The sequence below is a fragment of the Capricornis sumatraensis genome, chromosome 15 (assembly GCF_032405125.1).
Source record: "Capricornis sumatraensis isolate serow.1 chromosome 15, serow.2, whole genome shotgun sequence".
Taxonomy (NCBI): Eukaryota; Metazoa; Chordata; class Mammalia; order Artiodactyla; family Bovidae; genus Capricornis; species Capricornis sumatraensis.
In genome coordinates, this window is record NC_091083.1 from 77846329 (window position 1) to 77865944 (window position 19616).

The 19616-nt window shown below is 51.2% G+C and overlaps 2 protein-coding genes across 4 annotated transcripts; one reads left to right on the forward strand and one right to left on the reverse strand.

Moving 5' to 3' along the window:
• Positions 1–25: 25 nt before the first annotated feature.
• On the forward strand, positions 26–5766 carry SNX21 (sorting nexin family member 21). Of its 2 annotated transcripts, none has more exons than XM_068986990.1 (3): positions 26–287; positions 742–899; positions 4344–5766. In XM_068986990.1, exons 1-3 carry the CDS (start codon positions 26–28, stop codon positions 5016–5018), a joined length of 1095 nt encoding a protein of 364 aa, XP_068843091.1. In that variant the 3' UTR covers positions 5019–5766. The 2 variants fall into 2 exon arrangements, with proteins under 2 accessions (XP_068843091.1, XP_068843092.1); XM_068986991.1 differs by having other exon boundaries at positions 48–287; positions 721–899.
• On the reverse strand, positions 5431–19538 carry ACOT8 (acyl-CoA thioesterase 8). 2 transcript variants are annotated; one of them, XM_068986992.1, is made up of 7 exons: positions 19351–19538; positions 17713–17849; positions 11433–11658; positions 7822–7979; positions 7110–7304; positions 6355–6410; positions 5439–5656 (listed from the first exon to the last, which is right to left on the reverse strand). In XM_068986992.1, exons 1-7 carry the CDS (start codon positions 19467–19469, stop codon positions 5576–5578), a joined length of 972 nt encoding a protein of 323 aa, XP_068843093.1. In that variant the 5' UTR covers positions 19470–19538; the 3' UTR covers positions 5439–5575. The 2 variants fall into 2 exon arrangements, with proteins under 2 accessions (XP_068843094.1, XP_068843093.1); XM_068986993.1 differs by lacking the exon at positions 6355–6410 and having other exon boundaries at positions 5431–5656.
• Between the last annotated feature and the right edge of the window lie 78 nt (positions 19539–19616).

A 19616-nucleotide genomic window follows, 5' to 3' on the forward strand; every position in this document is an offset into this window, starting at 1 on the left:
CGTCGCGCGCTCCCCCCGGGGTGCCATGGCCTCGCGGCTCCTGCACCGGCTGCGGCACGCCCTGACTGGCGACGGCCCCGGGGAGGCGGCGGCCGGCCCCGAGGCCGAGCCGTTCCCGGAGAGCTCGGAACTGGAGGACGACGATGCCGAGGGCCTGTCGTCCCGCCTCAGCGGCACCTTGAGCTTCACCAGCGCCGAGGACGACGACGAGGAGGACGGCGAGGACGACGACGACGCTGACCCCGACCCGCTGTCCGCTGGCGACCGGGTGGCGGGAGAAGACGCAGGCGAGTGCGGGAGGATGGAGGCGGGAACCCTGGGCTCGGTTAGGCCTCCACCCCGGCCGCGTTCCCGAATTGATCCAACCGAAACTCAAGACACTTCTTTTAAGTGCGTCCCGCTGCCTCTTGGCTGTGTGACCTTGAGAGACTCACACCACCTCTCTGGGCCAAGTTCCCTTGTGTCAAACCACTCGCATCTCAGGGTTGTTTAGAGCATGAAATGTACACTCTGGGATACAAACGGTAGTACTGTGCTAGGGATGTTTGGGGGGTGGAGATGTTTATTTAACTCCTACTGTCTGCCCGGCAGGTGTTTGGCTCCGGGTCCTTCTCTGGCCCTCCGTTTCCGTTTATGTCAGATAGGGATAAAGCCTTTGTCATTCGTTGGGAGGAGGATGAATGAGGTCAGGCGCCTAATTTACGTCAAACCTGGCCCCAGGCCCATCCTGTGCTCAAGCAGAACGGAGTCCCCCACCTGATGGGCAGCGGGGCAGTCAGCTCCTGACCCGGCAGTTGCAAGATTTCTGGAAGAAGTCCCGGAACACCCTGGTACCCCAGCGGCTGCTCTTTGAGGTGACCAACGCCACCGTGGTTAAGGACCCACCCTCCAAGTACGTGGTGAGTGAGGGTCCAGGACCCTGAGCTATGAGTCTTAGAAGACCCTGGCTTAGAGAAAGTAGGGGAAACCAGCATCCTGGGTGATCTGGCTGTGTAGTTATAAATGGCTGCCCCATTTGACAGATGGGGAAACTGAGGCCAGAAAAGGGCTGTAACTTGAGCAGATCCTCAGGCAAATGAACCTATCCTATCCCAGTTTTGAGACTAAGAAATACTGTGCATATCCTCTGCCCCCTGGACTTTTGCAAACTGTCACAAGATGCAAGATATATGGGGAAGAATATTATCTGAGTCAGACTTGAGACCAAGTTGGTATTGGTTGGAAAAATGGGTTTGGGATCCAGATCTTGATTCAGATCCCAGTTATTACCAGTTGTTTGACTTCAGGTGAGTTGTGAAACCTTGACTAACCCGTTTTCTCACCTGAACAATGGGGATAATGCAGGAGTTAAATGAGACAGTACACAGAAAGCCCTTCGCATTGTGCCTTGAAGTGCTCGATAAAATGGTAGTTCTGTTATTACTATTTTACTTTGGGTTGAAAATGTCAGGCATCTAGGGCCTGTTGTGGCCTCTTTGCAACCCAGAAGAGTCAGTTCTCCAGCACTCACACCTGTACAGAATAAGCTGATCCGAAGGACTGGATTTAGGGAACTGGTGTGTGTGTGCGTGCCTTCAGTCGTGTCCGACTCTTTGCTGTCCCGTGGACCATAGCCCACCAGGCTCCTCTGTCCATAGGATTTTCCAGGCAAGGATACTGGAGTGGGTTGCCATTTCCTTCGCCAGGGGATTGGTGGATTGGGGTAAAGATCAGTCAGTGGTGGGGGGTTGCGGGGGGGGGCAGGCTGATTTCCTGACTGTGGAAAGGAGGAACACATGGAGGATGGGGTTGGCCTGGTCCTGAAACCCAGCCTAACCTGGCTGGTCGTGGCAGCAGCAGCTCCCTGCCTCTCACTTCCCTCCTCTTCCCCACCCTCCTCCATTTTTGACTCAGCAGGAAGGGGGCCTGGAGCCCTGTCCCACATCTGGACTTCTCCACCCCTTTCTGAGGCTCTCAGTGAAAAAAGAGCCACGCCCACGGGGCAGCTGCTCCAGTTTCACCGAGGATTGACTCTGATGGTCGAGTCTTGAGCAGCAGAAGTCCTGGCTGGGGGTCATGCACAGGAAGGGGGCGTAAGGAGCAGCTGAGAGACAGGGAAGTTGGGAGCAGCTCTGGGAAGAGAATGACAAGATAGAGCCAAGCCTGGCCTGGGCCGGGCCTGGGAGAATCCCAGGGAATCAGGAGCCTGGGGGTGGGTCGCAAAGAGTCAGACACAATTGAGTGACTAGGCAACAAATCCTGCTTCAACATCTGCTGGAGGTTAAGAGCAGACTTTGGAATTAGGTCGGCCTGGGTTTGAGTCCCAGCTGGGCCATTTACCAGCTGTGTGACTTAGAGGAGGTCTTTAAACCCTTTGCCTTCTCTGGGAGCCTGCTTCCTGAGCTGACAGAGGTATGGACACCTTCCTCACAGTGAGGTTGTGATGGTGAAACAGTAGCTGTGAAGAACTCACACAGTGTGGTGCAGGGTAGTGCTCAGTTAATGATCCTCATTATTTACCTGTCACGTAAGACAACAGAAGGATCAGGCAATGGATCTAAAATGGGTTTTTGTCCAAAAACTACCAATGAAAATAAAAGCTAGATGAGCATAACGGGTCACTATAGATGAGGGCTTCCTGAAGTGTGTTCTGCAGAAAATTGGTTCCCTGGAATATTAATAACTGTCCCTTTAAAGAAAAAACAAAAGCTTTACAGTCAATATGTAATGTTTTAGGAATGCAGAGTTGAACTAGAGTAAAATAAGTTTCTTTATGGTTAAACTTTCTAATCCTGAATACTAGTTAGACTGAATCTTCCAGAGTGAGCAGGCAAACCTGACTGAGCAGGCGTGGCTCTGATATTGGCAGTTTCACAGAACAGATTTGAGTAAAATCTGGGTTTGGTGTTAGTACACTTTTAACATCTGTGTGTGTATATGTGTGTGTGTGCGTGCTCAGTTGCAACCTAGTGCTTGCTAATCCCCTTTTTAGACCTGTTAGCTCAGCATTATTATAGATTAAGGCATATTTGGGTTCTCAGACCTGGTGGGAAGCTTAGTGGTCATCTTGTTCAGCGTTTCCCAAACGTCCATCTCCCTCACAATTTTGGTCCTATCTAAATGCTACTTTTACCATTTGGTGCTTATCACTTTGCTTCAAATAAACCTATTTTTTAAAAATAACTTTAAAAGACAACTTTACAAAACAACTGTATATGGGAAGCTTGACTAACTCACCATAAAGAGAAGATAACCATAAAAATAAAAGCAGTGAAACAGAGTCTGACTGGATGCTGCTGCCTGGAGGTGGCGCTGACAGATTCTTTCTGGCTCTTTTCTAAAAAACGGAGCTGAGAAGTGTTGGAGAAGGGCTTTTGTGAACCAGACAGAGAGCTTCTCAATTTGTAGTCAGAAAGATTCACAGAGAATGAGAGGGGGTATCACCTCCTGCCTCTATTCAAGGGTTATTCACTCCAGTACTTACCACCTAAACATCCCGGGGACTGACGTTTGTTCCCGTCCCATACCTGAGTAAACAGTGAGCTGGGCCAGCGCTCCATTCACTAGAGTGGAAGTGGGCCCAAGAAGGGGACCACCCTGCCTGACTTCCATAGTGAGGGAGCATCTGACCCAAGGGTAGAACTTGGGTCCCAGTCCAGTGTGCTTTACACTGGTCACTGTTGGGACTGTCTCAAGACCTGTGTTGAGGGTCTGGATGGGAATAACCCAGCCATGTGGAGCCATGTGTCCAGAATGGAACAGAGCTCCAAGCTGGTCCTAAAGGTTGGCCTGGAGATGGGCCTGGGTTTCAACACACAGCTGGTTTTCCAGAGGGGCTGTCAGAAGAGCTCGCTTCCCAATGGGAGGGGCTTCCCAGGTGGCACTAGTGGTAAAGAACCTGCCAGCCAAGGCAGGAGACATCAGACCTGGGTTCGATCCCTGGGTGGGAAAGATCCCTTGGAGGAGGGCATGGCAACCCACTGCAATATTCTTGCCTGGGAATCCCATGGACAGTGAAGCCTGGTGGGCTATAGTCCATAGGGTCGCAGAGAGTCGGACATGACTGAAGCGACTTAGCATGCACTCCCTGGAAGGGGTGAGGGGGACAGCCATCCAGGCGCTAAAGCTCATCTCTGTCTTTTTCTCCCTGTGCTGCCTTGGGCCTGGGTCATTTCAGACGAGCCTCAGGTAAGATGAGACTGGGCTCCCCGGCTGCAGCCCTGGCAGCTCCCACCCTCCAGGCTCAATCTCCAGGGTGAAGGGAAGGGGTGGGGGAAGAGAGTTCGAAGTGGAGGTGGGGGGATCAGGGAGGGAAGGGGCCCGGGGACACCCTGCCTCTGCCCTGACCCCCGCCCTCCCTGCAGCTCTACACCCTCGCCGTGATGGGCCCGGGGCCACCGGATAGCCAGCCGGCCCAGATCTCCCGCCGCTACTCGGACTTTGAGCGGTTGCACCGAAACCTGCAGCGGCAGTTCCGGGGCCCCATGGCTGGCGTCTCCTTCCCCCGCAAGCGCCTGCGCCAGAACTTTACCGCTGAGACGATCGCCCGCCGCAGCCGGGCCTTCGAGCAGTTTCTGGGCCACCTCCAGGCTGTGCCTGAGCTGCGCCATGCTGCGGACCTGCAAGACTTCTTCGTGCTGCCCGAGCTGCGGCGGGCACAGAGCCTCACCTGTACCGGCCTCTACCGCGAGGCCCTGGCGCTCTGGGCCAACGCCTGGCAGCTACAGGCCCAGCTGGGCATCCCCTGTGGCCCAGACCGACGTCTGCTAACCCTGGCGGGGCTGGCCGTGTGCCACCAGGAGCTGGAGGATGCCGGGGAGGCCCGGGCATGCTGTGAGAGGGCCCTGCAGCTGCTGGGGGCCGAAAGCCCGCACCCTCTGCTGGCCCCCTTTCTGGAGGCCCACGTGCGGCTCTCCTGGCGCCTGGGCCTGGACAAACGCCACTCTGAGGCCCGGCTCCAGGCCCTGCAGGAGGCAGGCCTGACCCCCACGCCACCTCCCAGTCTTAAAGAGTTACTCATCAAGGAGGTGCTGGACTAGTGTCACCTAGAAAGGCCACTGTGGCAGAGGCACCGCCCCTGGATGGGGGGGGTGGGCTGGGGGGCTGACGAGGACACAGACAGCTGCTGAGAAGCTCTCTGGGGTGCTGGGAACCCCAAGAAGGTCCACAGAGAATTTGCAGCAGACCAAGGAAACGTGCTGCTTCTGTTGAGCTGCACTCAGGACAAGCTGGGATGGTGTAGGGAGAAAGTCTGACGCTGCCTCTCCAGCTTATGAATACCTGGGGGCCATTGTGACCCAGGTCAGGGTCGATGGTCTGTCTTCCTGCAGGCCAGCCTGGCTGAAGGGCCAGGGACTGTGGCCGTGGAGTCCTGGAGCTGATGGCTGGAGGGAGGGCTGCGATCCTGGCCCAGGGGCATTAAAGGGCAGCAGCTCCCGTGGTTTGAGTCTCTTTATTGGATCCCAGACAGAAGGCCCAGCCCTGGCTGGTAATCCTGCCTCAGGAGTTAGGGGGAGAAGGGAGAGCCTTGAAGCCCCAGGCCCAGCTGGCACCTCTGGCTACAGCTTGCTCGTTGAGTCCCAGGGCTTAACTCGGATCACGCCCTCCTGGGCACAGGACACAGCCAGGACCCCGTCCTGACGCCACAGCCGCCCATGAACCAGGCCCCGGGAGCTGCCTGCGGATGAAGAGAAGAGTCTCAATGGCCTGTCTCCTGCTGCCCAGCCAAACGCGCTGCTTGCAAGAGGTGCAACTCAGGTTGGGCCACCCCATGCCAGAGCCACGCTTGGTGGTGTGGTCACTCCCAATCTCCAAGCATCCCTTTAGGAGCCTATTATGTAACTCCTCCCAAAGGAGCCCCACTTGATGGTTTAAAAGCACTTTCATGTATCTGCTGACTTTCTCCAAAAAAAAAAAAAGAATCCCAAGGGGAGAAGTTCTGAGAACAGTCTGATTCAGAAGTTCAGCTAGGCGGATCTGCCCAACCTCTGGCCACTTGTGTAAGGAAACCCATCAGTTCCCTTTGTAATAAGTCCGGCCCTCCAGACCAGTCATTCATATTATTAAAAAATTTTTAAAAATCTTCCACAATCATGGGGACAAAGGGGCTCAGGGGAGAGGATATGAAGCCATGAGGAGCCTAGGCACTCCCCCCAGCCCCGCACGTGGAGATTCTCCCTTGCTACCCAGGGCTGGAGTCTGACATTTAGGAAGGGAACTGCTGGTTTCTTTTAAACACAGTACAGCCCACTTAGTTCTCACGGTAGCCAAGTAAAGCAGGCCTTGTCCTGTGTTCCAGATGATGACACTCAAGGCTAGAGAGGCTTGGGAAATTGGCCTTAAGGATCAGGTCAAAGCCAAACCCAAGAGACCTACCATCAAGGTGGCTCTTCTGTGCTGTGATGCTGTTGGTTCTTGAGAGTCCCTCTTCCCTGAGTATAAAGAGTCCCTTAAGTTTTGTCCCTGTTTCACAAGACAAGGCTTCTCTTCGTTTGAAATGCTCTTCCTTGGAACAGAACCCAGGGCTCTGAGACCAGGCACTGATGAACAAGTCTGGGTTTCTTGCTTCACAATATAAGGAGGGTCCAAGCAGTGGGGCCCCTACACTGCTGAGGGCCCCAACCCCCAGCCAGGCTGTCAGAATCACTTAGGGAATCTTTGTAAACTTTCCTGGACCTCATCCCAGCCCTGCAGTCAGAATCGGGGGTCAAATCTGGGAATGTTTTGAAAAAGCTCTCCCGAGAGGTGGAAGAATAGGCCCCCAGCTTTGGATCCCTCTGCTCTGGTGCAACCCTATCTGTGTAGGTGAGGAAACAGACTCAGAGTGGAGATGGGACTTGCCCAGCATCACACAGAGAATCTGAAGTGGTTCTGGGACTAGCACTGAGCCTCAGAAAAAGTGAATCATGTCCCCAGCATGTTACAGAAACTAGCTGAGCAGGTGTCCTGTCCTCAGGCCACACCCTGTCATTTTGGAGACAAGGATGCCACAGACTGCAGAAGCAGGAGAGGAAGTGATATGTGCAGCACTCAACAGTAAGAGGAGCATCACCCAAGAAAGCAGGCTCCCTGCCCTCCCCACCAAAGGCACCAAGGTCAGCACCCTCGTCCCCCGTGACCCCAGTACTCACCGGCCCAGGGGCTCTCACACTCATAGAGCATCCAGTGGTCAGCTCGGAAAGGGGCATGGAACCACATGGAGTGGTCCAGAGAGACCATGAAGCCCACCTCGTACTGCCAGTGGTGGGGCAGTATCGCTGTGCCCAAGAAGGCAAAGTCCGAGATATAGGCCGCCACGCAGCAGTGCATCTTCATGTCGCCCTCGCCTGCAACAGGTTCCAGTCCCATCAGCCCTGGGCTCCTGGGCTTTACAGCACAGGACCTGCAGGGAGGTGGGGAGAAAGGGGCTGCCGTGCACAGATGTGCAGACTCTTCACAAGGGCACCTGGCCCAAGGGTGTGTGTGCGTGTGTGTGATGGAGGCCAAGGGAGACAGAGCGGGGGAGGGCAGGGGTGGGTGAGGACTGAAATCCTACCCCCGCCTCCCACCCCGGACCTTGAAAGTATCTTCTTCCAGTTTTGCACAAAGGCACCTTATGCTTAGCAGGGGACCTGGAGAAGAATCTCGGCCAGGTGCCTTGCCTTCCCCAGGAAAGGCCCACGTGAGGATTCCTGTCACTTCCCCATTCTACCCCTGCAAAATGCTGTGCTCACTTCTCCGTCACTCAGATAAGAAAATGGGCCCACAGTGTGGGAGGACCGTGTTCAAGGCCACCCAGGGCAGAGGAGGTGCAGGTCTAGAACCCGGAAGAGAGTTTCCTTTCAGGCCGTGGGGTCCGCTTACCAATATGGCCCCGGGCTCGCACCCAGAACATCTGTTTGGGCTCCATTTTCTTCAGTTTGCATGGAGTAGTTGGGTTTACCAGCTTGATCTCAATGGGCACCTCCTGGGCAGCAATTCGGTTCAGCCCCACTTGGTACTTCTCCTGGAGCTTCGGGTCCCTGAAAGTAAAGGGGAGAGGGGTGGGGAGACCCCGAAAGATGGGGAACCTGTCAGCTGCCTCTTCTGACCCCGCTCGTTCCTCCACAGGAACTCCTGACATCCTCAGGCCTCTCCTCCCCTCCAGCAGGCAGGATAGGACAGTATCTGCATCCTTTCTTTGCCACCGAGGAGCCCTGTGGCCTGCTGCAAGTTAGTCATCATCAGCCTTTTTCCCATCTGCAAAATGGGGGTGATGACAGTCACCTCCCTCATAGTTAACACTGGGGAGGAGACAACATAATGCATGTGAAGCCAACACACCAGCCATGGGGCTACCCTGTAATGGGCCCAGCTCCAGGCAGTTCACATCCATGAACTCACATGCTATCTTCCCTGCTCTCTGAGAAGTGGAGCAGACATAGAGGGTGCAGACAGCCAGCTCAGGAAGCGCATGGGGGCAGGAGTTGGTCTGGCTCCTCCTCGGTTCCTGCTCTTAACCGCTTCTCTATTCTAACCCTCAGGAAACAGGCTGCCCTATTTAGACTGACTTACCTAACCTGAGCCACTGGGGACACTGTCTCCCGGGGCAAGGAGCCCATTTCCAGGGAAGCCCCTTTGCTACAGGGAACACCACCCCTCGTGCCCCTAGCACTCTTCCCCAGTATTTCATTTCCCTCCCTTTCCCCTTGAGCCTTGATGGAAACTTCTGTGATGATGGAACGTTCTGGTCCACTGTGGTGGCCACTAGCCACATCAGGCTGCTGAGGGCTTGACATGTGGCCAGTGTGACCGAGGAACAGATCTGAATTAACTCTGTTTAATGTTAATAAACTCAACACAGCCCCCTGTGGTTAGTGGTTTCCTTATGGGAGACACAGTTCTAGATTCGGGGACCTTTAAGAACAAGGTCCTCCTTTCATTCTCAAAGTTTTTTATTTAATTTATTTTTGCCCGCGGCATGTGGGATCTTAATTCCCCAAACAGGGACTGAATCCCAAGCCCCCTGTAGTGAAAGTTAACCACTGGGCCGCCAGGGAGAAAAGAAGAGAAAGAAAGTGAAAGTTGCTCAGTCATGTCCAACTCTTTGCAATCTCATGGACGGTACAGTCCATTTAATTCTCCAGGCCAGAATACTGGAGCAGGTTGCTGTTCCCTTCTCTAGGGGATCTTCCCGACCCAGGGATTGAACCCAGGTCTCCTTCTCAAATATTTTGGAGCTCTGACCACACACCAGGCTCCATGTTTATTCCTCTCTGTCAAGAGTGGCATAACTATAATTTACTGAGTGCTCACTAAGCACCTTGTTATCACTTATCTCTGTCATCCTCACAGCAGCCTTACGAGGTAGGGATTCCGATGGATTTTATAACTGATCACAAGCTCAAAGTGGGAAAGCAACTTGCCAGACTCACACAGCAGGCAGTGACAGAGTCCAGGTCTGAGCCCAGGCCTTTCCCAGGTTCGGAAGCACATTCGCGTCACACTGGGCTGACTCCCCTGCACAGGGCACTAGGCAGTGGAGCCCTCCTTACCACCCAGCTGTGAAGCAAGCGGGGCAGAAACAATGACCCCCATTTTTCATATGAAGAAGCAGGGCTCTGAGAGGCTGGAGAGGGCAAAGCTACACAGCAGGTGGGCACCAAGAGAGGTGGAGCCCTGGCAGGAATCAGTAACCGAGCAGGAACCTGTGGGCACCTCTGTCAAGTTTAAGATTAACTTCCATATCTGAACCTTTATTCCTTTTCTTGTTCAGAACGTGTTCTCCTCAAGACTGAAGAGTATCGAAAGAAAGGTGGGAACTGTAACTGAGCAGGACGCTGGGGGGCCTTCTGGGGACAGGTCTTCATCCACTTCCTTGGCTTTCACTCCTCTCTGAGGTACCCAGGTACCCAGCATTTGATGCACATTTCCTGAGTTGTTTTACAGCTGTGAAAACTCCCCACCAAATGGAAGATGTTAACTACTGATGACCATGAGCACATAGCCCCGGGGCCTCCTGGAACCTAGGGACTGATAAGGTTCACCCCTGAGACACTGCCCTGTTACGTCAGCATCAGCCAATCAGAGACCTGCGCATGAGCGGATCTCATGCCCTGCAGCCCGCCCCACCCCGCCTTTCTTCTTTTAATATTTATCTATTTACTTTTATTTGGCTGTGCTATGTCTTAGTTGTGGTAGGGGGGTTCTTTGATCTTTGCGGTACTCAGGATCTGTTTGTTTTTGTATGCTGGATCTAGTTCCCCAACCAGGGATTGAACCCAGGCTCCCTGCACTGGCAGCACAAAGTCTTAGCCACTGAACCACCAGGGAAGCCCCCAGCTTTTTTTTTTTTTTAATTGGAGGATAACTGCTTTACAGTGTCATGTTAGTTTCTGCTGTACAACGTGTATCTGATGGGGACAGAGTTAAGGGACAAAACAGGTGATTAAATAGTGAATCCCACTAGGAGATTGGGGGCTTCCCTGGTAGCTCAGCTGGTAAAGAATCCATCTGCAATGCAGGGGACCCTGGTTTGATTCCTGGGTCGGGAAGATCCCCTGGAGAAGGGATAGGCTACCTACTCCAGTATTCTTCGGCTTCTCTGATGGCTCAGCTGGTAAAGAATCTGCCTGCAATGCAGAAGATTAGGGATCGATACCTGGGTGGGGAAGATCCCCTGGAGGAGGGCATGGCAACCCACTCCAGTATTCTTGCCTGGAGAATCCTATGGACAGAGGAGCCTGGCGGGCTACAGTCCATGAGGTTGCAAAGAGTCAGACATGACTGAGCCCCCACAACTAAGCAGTAAGGGATTGTTGAGTAGAAAAAGTATGGGAAACCCTGGTACGTTCATGATTCCTCAAGAAAGCAGGTTTGTTTAGCAACAAAGCCACGCAGCAGAAAAACACAAGACCTGCCCCCAAAACAACGAGACTCACATCCTGCCCAGCGAGCTCAGTAAGTCAGTGATCCCGGAGACATACTCTGCACACACGAAACACAGTCATTTGTGGACCTAGCTTGACCACGCAGGGACAGGAAAACTTCCCTGCTCAAGCTGGAGCAGAAGCTGATGTTGGAAGCAAGACATCGACTCAAGAAAGACAAAGACGTTCTTCTCCTCCCCTCTTTTCCTTCGATTTTCAAACTGTAGCCCAGTAAGTTCTCAGGGTGCGCAGCATGTCTCTCCCGCCCACTTACAAGCCTCACAAGCATCCTCTTCTAATAAATCACTTATCAATCACTTTGCCTCCTGCTGAATTACTTTCTGTGCTGGGCCATAAAGGACTATGGTGCCGAAGCTCTTCGGAGCCCCTGAAGTGACACCAGTTTCAAATCAGCTATAAGTATACCTATACCCCCTCCCTTTCACTCCCCCAATCCCAAGTCTAGCTTTTTAAAGTGCTATTTGGGATCCACTGAAGGAGGCCGTGACCCGCCAATGGGTGGCATCTGCGGTTTGAACACTGTCCTAGGGCCTCCAGGTCTCTCACCTTAAACATTGGTCAATGAAGGCCTCATGGCTAAGCAGCTCCTCTGGCGGGGGCACGGCAGGCATGGAGAACTGGTGCTGCAGGGGGCTGGGCTGGGCCTTCTGGAAGGAGGCCTGGCAGATAAAGATGGGCCTGCCATGTTGCACGGCCTTCACGAAGCGCACAGAGAAGCTTGCCCCTGTCCGCGTCCGCTCCACCTGGTACAGCACCGGCACCTTCGGGTCCCCTGCAGCGGGCACAAGGCACACAGTGAGCCCAAGTGAGCCCCGTAGGCCCGCTCACCTAATGGTTCTCCATTTCTTTTCTGCTCAGTAGCTACTGACTGTGGCCTGCTGAGTCCCAGGTACTGGGGATACAGGGAGGACACCTAGACCCTGTCATCAGGATGTTCCTGGTGCAGGCAGAGCTCCTGTCCATCAATAGCACAGGACAGAATGGACACTGCCAGATTCCCTGCATTCAAAGCTCTGCCACTCACCAGCTGCAGCCGTGCGACCTTGGGGAAATCACTTAACCTCTCTGAGCAGTTAGCCCATCTGTGAAATGGGAACATCATAGTGTTCATACCTCTCAGGATTTCAATGAGGGTAAATTAGTACAGAGTTGTAAGGTGTGTTCAGAATAATATCCAGCACACACAGTAAGTTCTCTGTGTTTAAATAAAATACTCTCAGCTTTTGTCTTGTTCCACCTGTGACTGGGATCTTGTCATGAGCCCAGTACCATTCTTCTAGATCAGAGGTCAGCAGATCTGGCCTGCTGCCTGTTTTCTTTCTTTAAAATAATTGTATCTCTTTATTTTTGGCTGCCCCGGGTCTTCACTGCTTTCTGAGGGTTTTCTCTAGCTGCTGCGAGCAGGGGCTACTCTGGTTACGGTGCTTGGGCTTCTCACTGCGGTGACTTGTTGCAGAGCACAGGCTCTAGGCACCTGGGCTTAGTGGTAGCACTCAGGCTCAGTGGTTGCAGCGTGGTCTCAGTTGCTCCGTGGAACATGGGATCTTCCAGAGCAGGAATTGAACCCATGTCCCCTGCAACAGCAGGTGGATCATTATCCATTGCACCACCAGGGAAGTCCCTGCTGCCTGTTTCCTTTCTGTTTTTCTTTTCTACCTTCCTTTTGTGTGTGTGTGTGTGAGAACAAGCAAAGGTTATTTATTCAGAATTTAGTACATCAAGGGAGTCAGCCACAATTACTTCCATTTGGCAGAGACCCAAAGGCAGACAGAGGAGTGGGAAAGCTTTATAGTGGGGGAAAAAAAAGGTTTCCGGTGTGCCCTGCTTGGAGACCACTGGCAAGGGGAAGCTACAGGTAGGCTAACTATGTAATTGACGCAGGGCGCATGTTTGGCTTTCCCTAGTTAGTCCTAAGTTGGAAACGGGTAAAAAGTAAGGAAGCTCTCAGTTATTCACCAAGTCCTGGCCATTAGGGGCTGATCCTTACAGGGACTATGGTTTGGCTTCCTAGATTGGCTGCTAGAGATGGTGGTCTGACATCCTCCAAGCCTGACTTGTAGATAGTAGGCTGGTTTCCTGTGCTAGTTGCTACCAGTTGTGGCTCAGAGTACTTTTTTTTATATACGGTTTGGCCATTGTCTGATATTCATTCTCTCAAGAAAGGCCTGCTGTCAAGTCCGTTCCTTCATTCTTAATGCAAATGGAAGTCACTATGTCCTTCTCCTTTGGTATCTGCTCTATCAATGCAAGAGGGGAAACACTGGCCCCAGGGTAAGGACTATCAACCCTCAACAAACAGGCTGGGAAGGGTTTTTAGAGGGAGAGATCTTCCTGGTGTTCCTAAAGTCCTTTGGTCTGAGTCAGACGACCTTGGAGAACATCTAGGTGGTAAAACAACTTGGGGATGATTTTCAACTTTGAGATGCAAGAAGCAAGTCTAGAGAAGTGTTGTTTCTTCCACCTTGTCCAGGTGGGAAGCCCCTGCCAGGCACAGGGACTCATTCAACAGCCATAAACATGCCTGTAATGCCTTGAAGCCCAGCAGGTTTGCTCAGGTCTGCTAGCTGGCAATGCTAAAGGACATTTTTATCAGAATGGGGCCTCCTCAAGGCCTTAGCGGAGTAGGAAGTGGCAACCCACTCTAGCATTCTTGCCTAGAGAATCCCATGGACAGAGGAACCTGTTGAGCTACAGTACGTGAGGTCACAAAGAGTCAGACGCAATTGAGCAACAGAGCATGCTCAAAAGGCCAAAGGCCTTTGAGAAGGGTTTCTCAACAGTCCAGAAACTGGAGATAGCTACATGAGCAGTCTGATTTCAGGGGATGGGAAAGAGGCCTCCCTTCCCTACCAAAAAAAGGTTTTCATCCAGTCCTTGGGCTACAGCTAAAATGCAGTATTTTCCATCACTAGTGATTTACCTTTCAGTATGAATGAGTTCTTGGAGAAGGCAATGGCAACCCACTCCAGTACTCGTGCCTGGAAAATCCCATGGATGGAGGAGCCTGGTAGGCTGCAGTCCATGGGGTCGCGAAGAGTCGGACACGACTGAGCGACTTCACTTTCACTTTTCATTTTCATGCACTGGAGAAGGAAATGGCAACTCACTCCAGTGTTCTTGCCTGGAGGATCCCAGGGACGGGGGAGCCTGGTGGGCTGCCGTCTATGGGGTCGCACAGAGTCGGACACGACTGAAGCGACTTAGCAGCATCAGCATCAATGAGTTCTAGACTTGTTCTTTAAAATTTGTATTGGAACAGAGCAGGTAGGCTCTGCAGTATATTGAAGGAAGAGAGATAAAGAGTTATGGAGTTGAGTGCATTTGTTACATTGACCTGAAACAGATAACCAGATATTTCTCCAGCGAAGATATGTTTCTTCAGGATCAGCAGGGAATTGCAATTTGAGGTCTGCAACCATGGTGAGCCAGGTACAAGTCCCCACCCAGCAAGGGAAGGAGCCCGCTTTTATAGAGCGGGGAAAGGAGGGTTACAGTACAGTGTAATTAGGAGGGTCCTAGTAAACAAGGAGCCTATGGGTTTTCATTGGCTGATTCCTTGCCAGAAAGGAGTCTTTCTTTTTCCTCTTGGGCTCCATTGTCACAGGGCACGAGAGCGCCCTCTTCTGGCCTTCTAACACTCCTGAATGGAGGTTTCCGTTTTCATTTTTTACAGTTAAACTAAGGTATCTTCTCATGTTGGTTTCACATTAACTATGCCAAGTGGGTCTTAACCAATTGTATAGATGGAGAAATTGATGCCATAAATAACATTTTTGGAGAATACAGCCAAGCCCATTTGTTTATGTATTTCGACTATTTTGCCCATAAAATCGAAACTATTTATGATCTGCCTTTATAGAACGTTTTTTGACTCCTGCTGTAGAATCTCCAAGCTCTAAACCTATATCAGGGCTTCCCTGGTGGCTCAGCTGGTAAAGGAATCCACCTACAATGTGGAAGACCTGGGTTCCATCCCTGGGTTGGGAAGATCTCCTGGAGAAGGGTAAGGCTAACCACTCCAGTATCCTGGCCTGGAGAATTCCATGGACAGTACCAAGCCAGATGACAACTATCTAGAGAAATACATTAAAAAAAAAAAAATAAACAAAAACCCAAACTCACATTCTCTCCTAGGCTTCAAGAAAAAGAATTGATATGATAAATGGCCAAGAACCAGATCCCAACCTCACAGTATCTTTTAATTAAAAATATCACTGGAGGACTTCCCTGGTAGTCCAGTGGTTAAGACTCTGTCCTTCCAATGCAGAGAACAAGGGTTTGATCCCTGGTCAGGGAACTAAGGTCTAAGATCATTGAAGCACCATCACTGTTTATAAATCTTGATATACCCGGTAGAGGGGGCTTCCCTGGTGGCTTAGCAGTAAAGAATTCACCTGCAATGCAGGAAACTGAGGTTTGATCCCTGGGTCGGGAAGATACCCTGGAGCAGGAAATGGCAACCTACTCCAGTATGCTTGCCTGGGAAATCTCATGGTCAGAGGAGCCTGGCTGGCTAAAGTCCATGGGGTCACAAAGAGTTGGACACGACTTATCAACTAAACAACACCCTGGTAGTGGGTCACATCAGAAATGAATAAGAGCTTCCCTTTCTGCCTTGCCCCCAGGAAGCGTGGAACTAACTTTTATATAAAACCGAGATGATATGCCTTAGCCTAGTATTCTGACACAATCATTCCCCCCAAATCCTAGTCTCCTGGCCCTTTAATTGTTTACTTTTAAAACTTTTGCCCCAAATGTTTTATTTTTTTCCCCACACTTTATTTTCTTGCAGATTATATTCCATTACAGGTTATTAAAAGATATTGAATTCTCTATGCCTCACAGTAAATCTTTGTTGCAGATCTATTTTATGTATAATAGTTTGTATCTGTTTAACTCCATACTCCTAATCTGCCTCAACTTTTATTTTATTTTTTAAATTAAAGAATTTATTTTTGGCCACATTACACGGCTTGCAGGATCTTAGTTTCCTGACCAGGGAGTGAATCTAGTACCTTCACAGTGAAACCATGGAGTCTTAACCACTGGGCTGTTAGGGAATTCTGACTTTTAACAGCCAGTTATTTTAAGCTGTCTTCTTTCAAGAAGTTGAAAGGGGATACAAATAACCGGTGATTATTAGGATATAGCGGTGTTGGCACCATTCATTTCATACTGCTCCTAAATAGAGAATTTCCAAGGAAGTGGATGCCTCCTCTAGAACCTGAGATGGGCTCTCCCATGGTTTTGGAATTATTTCCCAAGAGTGAAAGAGAAAAGCACAGAAGGAGAACAAAGCACAGAGCTTGGAGTCACCCAACCTCAAGTTCAAATCCTGGCCTTGCCTCTCTGAGCATTATGGAAGCTGCTTACATAACCTCTTTGGGTCCAAGGTTCCTTACACGTAGAATAAACACCCCTTGGGTTTACTGAAGAGGATCAAACAAGACAATGTAAATAGCTGTACACTGTAATGTGCAAATTATAATCACTCCCATATATTCATTGTCAAAAAATAATGGTAAGTACTGTTTATGGAGAACTCACAACCTGCCAGGCCCTGCACTAGCTACTTCACCTACAAAGACTCAGAATTCTTTTCAGAAACTGGATAATGAAACTGGTTCAAAGGGATCAGGTAATGCCCCTACTTCCACAAAACAAAACAAAACTGTCTCACTGGGCAGGAAGGATTACAGTATCAAAAGGCCAGGATTTTTGGAGTCTACAAGCAAACTAAGGGAACCAAGGGCACAAGGGTATGTCTGCTTCCAACTGGCATAAAGGTTAAGGACAGGGCTCACCTCAAAATAAGCATTCAAATACTTTATAGCAATGACTATCAGGAAAGGACAGGAAACAAAGGGATGGGGAGTGACAAACAGGGTATAGTATGAAAAGGTATATTTACTATTAAAGTATTCTATATTTGTATATATGCTGGGAAAGACTGAAGGCAAAAGGAGAAGTGGGCGACAGAGGATGAGATGGTTAGTTAGCATCACTGACTCAATGGACATGAATTTGAGCAAACTCTGGGAGACAGTGAAGGACAGGGAAGCCTGCCAGGCTTCAGTCCTTGAGGACATGACTAATTGAGTGAACAACGATTCTATATTTGTAAAATGAAGGGGGGAAACCCACTGTCTTTCTTAATACAGATCACGTTTCATAAAGTTCCATAAATTCTTCTCAGTTGATGGGACCACGCAGAAGGCAGAGACTCTTAAAATTGGGAACATCTGCTTAAGAGTGAGATTTTTATGTTTCTCAAAAGAGCCTGAGTTTTAAAAGATTATGCTCTTCCTTTGATTTGATCCCAGGGTTGTAAGCAGCTAGAACAATCTCGCTTGGCCCAGGCCCGCCTGCATTTTTCAGGTGGGAAGAAGGAGAGGGCAAGGAAGAGTGGTTATCTCACTCAAGGGGAGCTGGCAATCAGTGACAAAGCTCCACCTAGACCAGAGGTCTCTTGATTCCCAGGCTGGTCTCTTTTCCAAACTCCCAGCAGAGATTCCAGGACTTCTCTGAGGAACCAGCACCAGGACTGGCATGAGAAGGTGAGTAAAGGATAAAGAACAGAAGACCCACTGGGCACAGTTAAGCACCAGCAAGTACCTAGTATCTCAACAGGTACTGGGTCTAAGGTTCTTCCTGGCCCCTGCCCTTCTTCCTCTAGGCTCCCCTGAGGGTGATCAACTAACCTCACCATCCCTCTCCCCTCCCCTTCTCTCCCATTTTCCCCTCAGTCACCACCCCCATCCCTCAAGGCCAGAATTCTTCTGCTGAGCCACCTGGGCCGGGGTGGGGTAGGGAAGAGTTGGTTTACCTGTCCGTACAAAGTAGCAGTGCAGGGAATGCACATGGACATCTTCACTCACAGACTTGGCTGCAGCCACCAGGGCCTGGCCCACGATCTGACCCCCAAACAGCCGCTGAGTTGAGGGTACCCAGTAATGCGTTCCTCTGTGGGGAGAGGGGGACAAGAGGAAAGACTTGGGGGCTGAGCCAAATCCTACGACCTTCAGTGAGCCTCCAGTGCAGGATTTCTTAACCTGATTGGGGTTTGTGATACTTTGAGAAACCTTTCCCTAGACAAATAACCTAACATCACTCTATCTACAACTCCAAGGCTTTATCTGTGGACTTCAGTTAAGGGTAATGAACCAATCCTCGTATGTTACACTAGGAGAACAGGGATCAGAGAGGGAAACTGACTTGAGAAAGGTCACACAGTTCACAAATTGCCATCCGGAGCAATATCTGGGTCTTTTGATCCCAAGTCCAATATGTCTTCCATTGCCCATATGAGGCGTGTCTCAACGCCTTGAGTAGACCAAGATGAACCCCACAAGCTGCAGGTGGACTGCATTAGCTCAGCCACTTACACCCCTCAACTTTGATAGACCAGTTCTTAAAAGAACTAAATTTAGAGCTTGGAGACCCTCAGACTTCAAGTCTAACCCATTCAGTGCACAGATGAGGAAACGCAGCCCCCAGAAGTGAAAAGTCTCCCCCAGTGAAAGATTAAGAATTAAGATTAAGTCTCAAGCTTCCCACTGCTCGGCCCAGCATTTTTCATATAAGGCACTGCAAAATTCCAGGCAGTTATTTGTAGTTGGTTAAATGGGGGAAATTAAGTTAGTGCCTAAAACAGCTTCCAATAAGCCAGGAGGAGCCTTGGAAGCTGGAACTGTTACATCCCCAGTTACAGTCAAGAAATTTAAGTGACATCAGGAAGGAAACTGGCTCAGGCCTCAGAATGAATAAGGAGCTACTAGATGCCACCTCGGAGAAGGCGATGGCACCCTACTCCAGTCCTCTTGCCTGGAAAATCCCATGAACAGAGGAGCCTGGTAGGCTGCAGTCCATGGTGTCGCGAAGAGTCGGACACGACTGAGCGACTTCACTTTCATTTTTCACTTTCATGCATTGGAGCAGGGAATGGCAACCCACTCCAGTGTTCTTGCCTGGAGAATCCCAGGGATGGGGGAGCCTAGTGGGCTGCCGCCTCTGGGGTCGCACAGAGTCGGACACGACTGAAGCGACTTAGCAGCAGCAGACCCCACCTAGTGGTGGCGGGGATGGAGTATGTACAAGGAAAAAGTGACTGCAAGGAGCTGCGGACATGTTTGTTCCCTCGGACAAATCACTGCCCTTTCAGGGCTGGCTCTCCCAGGGACCTGACCCTTCCTGGGGAGGCTGCTGAGAAGGATACCTCGGATCACCACTTTATCTGCCCAGATTGCCAGGACCTCCCGGGGATGAGGCTGCACAGAGCCCCGCGCCGAGGAGGAAGCCGGGGCAGCTTCGTCAGGCACAAGTTCCCTCCCAGTTACTGCAGAGGCATCGCGCACAGAGCCCATCCTCGTCCAGAGGGGTACAAGCAGAGGCAGTGGGGTTGCAGCAATCAAGATCAGAAGACTCTGACCCGATGCTGGGGTGCGGACCAGATGCGGCCGGCTACCTGAAGAGATCCTCGTCCAGCGGCTCGAGGTTGAGCACGCTGGTGACCAGGACGCTGCGGAGGTCCCCGGGTGGATCCCCGCCGCCCTGTTCGTCTTCCGGGTCCTGAGGGGGCGACATGTAGTTCACCAGCTGCCGGCACGGGCCGCTGCGCTGGAGGGACACACGCGGACACCTGAACAGAACGCGCAGCCTCGAGAGGACTCTTAAGTAACCGGAAATCTCCCTCAAGCCCTAAGAAAGAGGGAAGCCTGCATCCTCTTTATG

Excerpts from the sequence above, each read along its gene's own strand:
- SNX21 (XM_068986990.1), top strand. The coding sequence starts at position 26 with ATGGCCTCGCGGCTCCTGCACCGGCTGCGGCACGCCCTGACTGGCGAC. Across the intron at positions 288-741 it reads GGTGGCGGGAGAAGACGCAG|AACGGAGTCCCCCACCTGAT; the intron begins GCGAGTGCGGGA and ends GTGCTCAAGCAG. Across the intron at positions 900-4,343 it reads ACCCACCCTCCAAGTACGTG|CTCTACACCCTCGCCGTGAT; the intron begins GTGAGTGAGGGT and ends CCCTCCCTGCAG.
- ACOT8 (XM_068986992.1), bottom strand. The coding sequence starts at position 19,469 with ATGTCGCCCCCTCAGGACCCGGAAGACGAACAGGGCGGCGGGGATCCA. Across the intron at positions 11,659-17,712 it reads CTGCTACTTTGTACGGACAG|GGGACCCGAAGGTGCCGGTG; the intron begins GTAAACCAACTC and ends TGCCCGCTGCAG. Across the intron at positions 5,657-6,354 it reads ACAGAAGAGCCACCTTGATG|GCAGCTCCCGGGGCCTGGTT; the intron begins GTAGGTCTCTTG and ends CTTCATCCGCAG.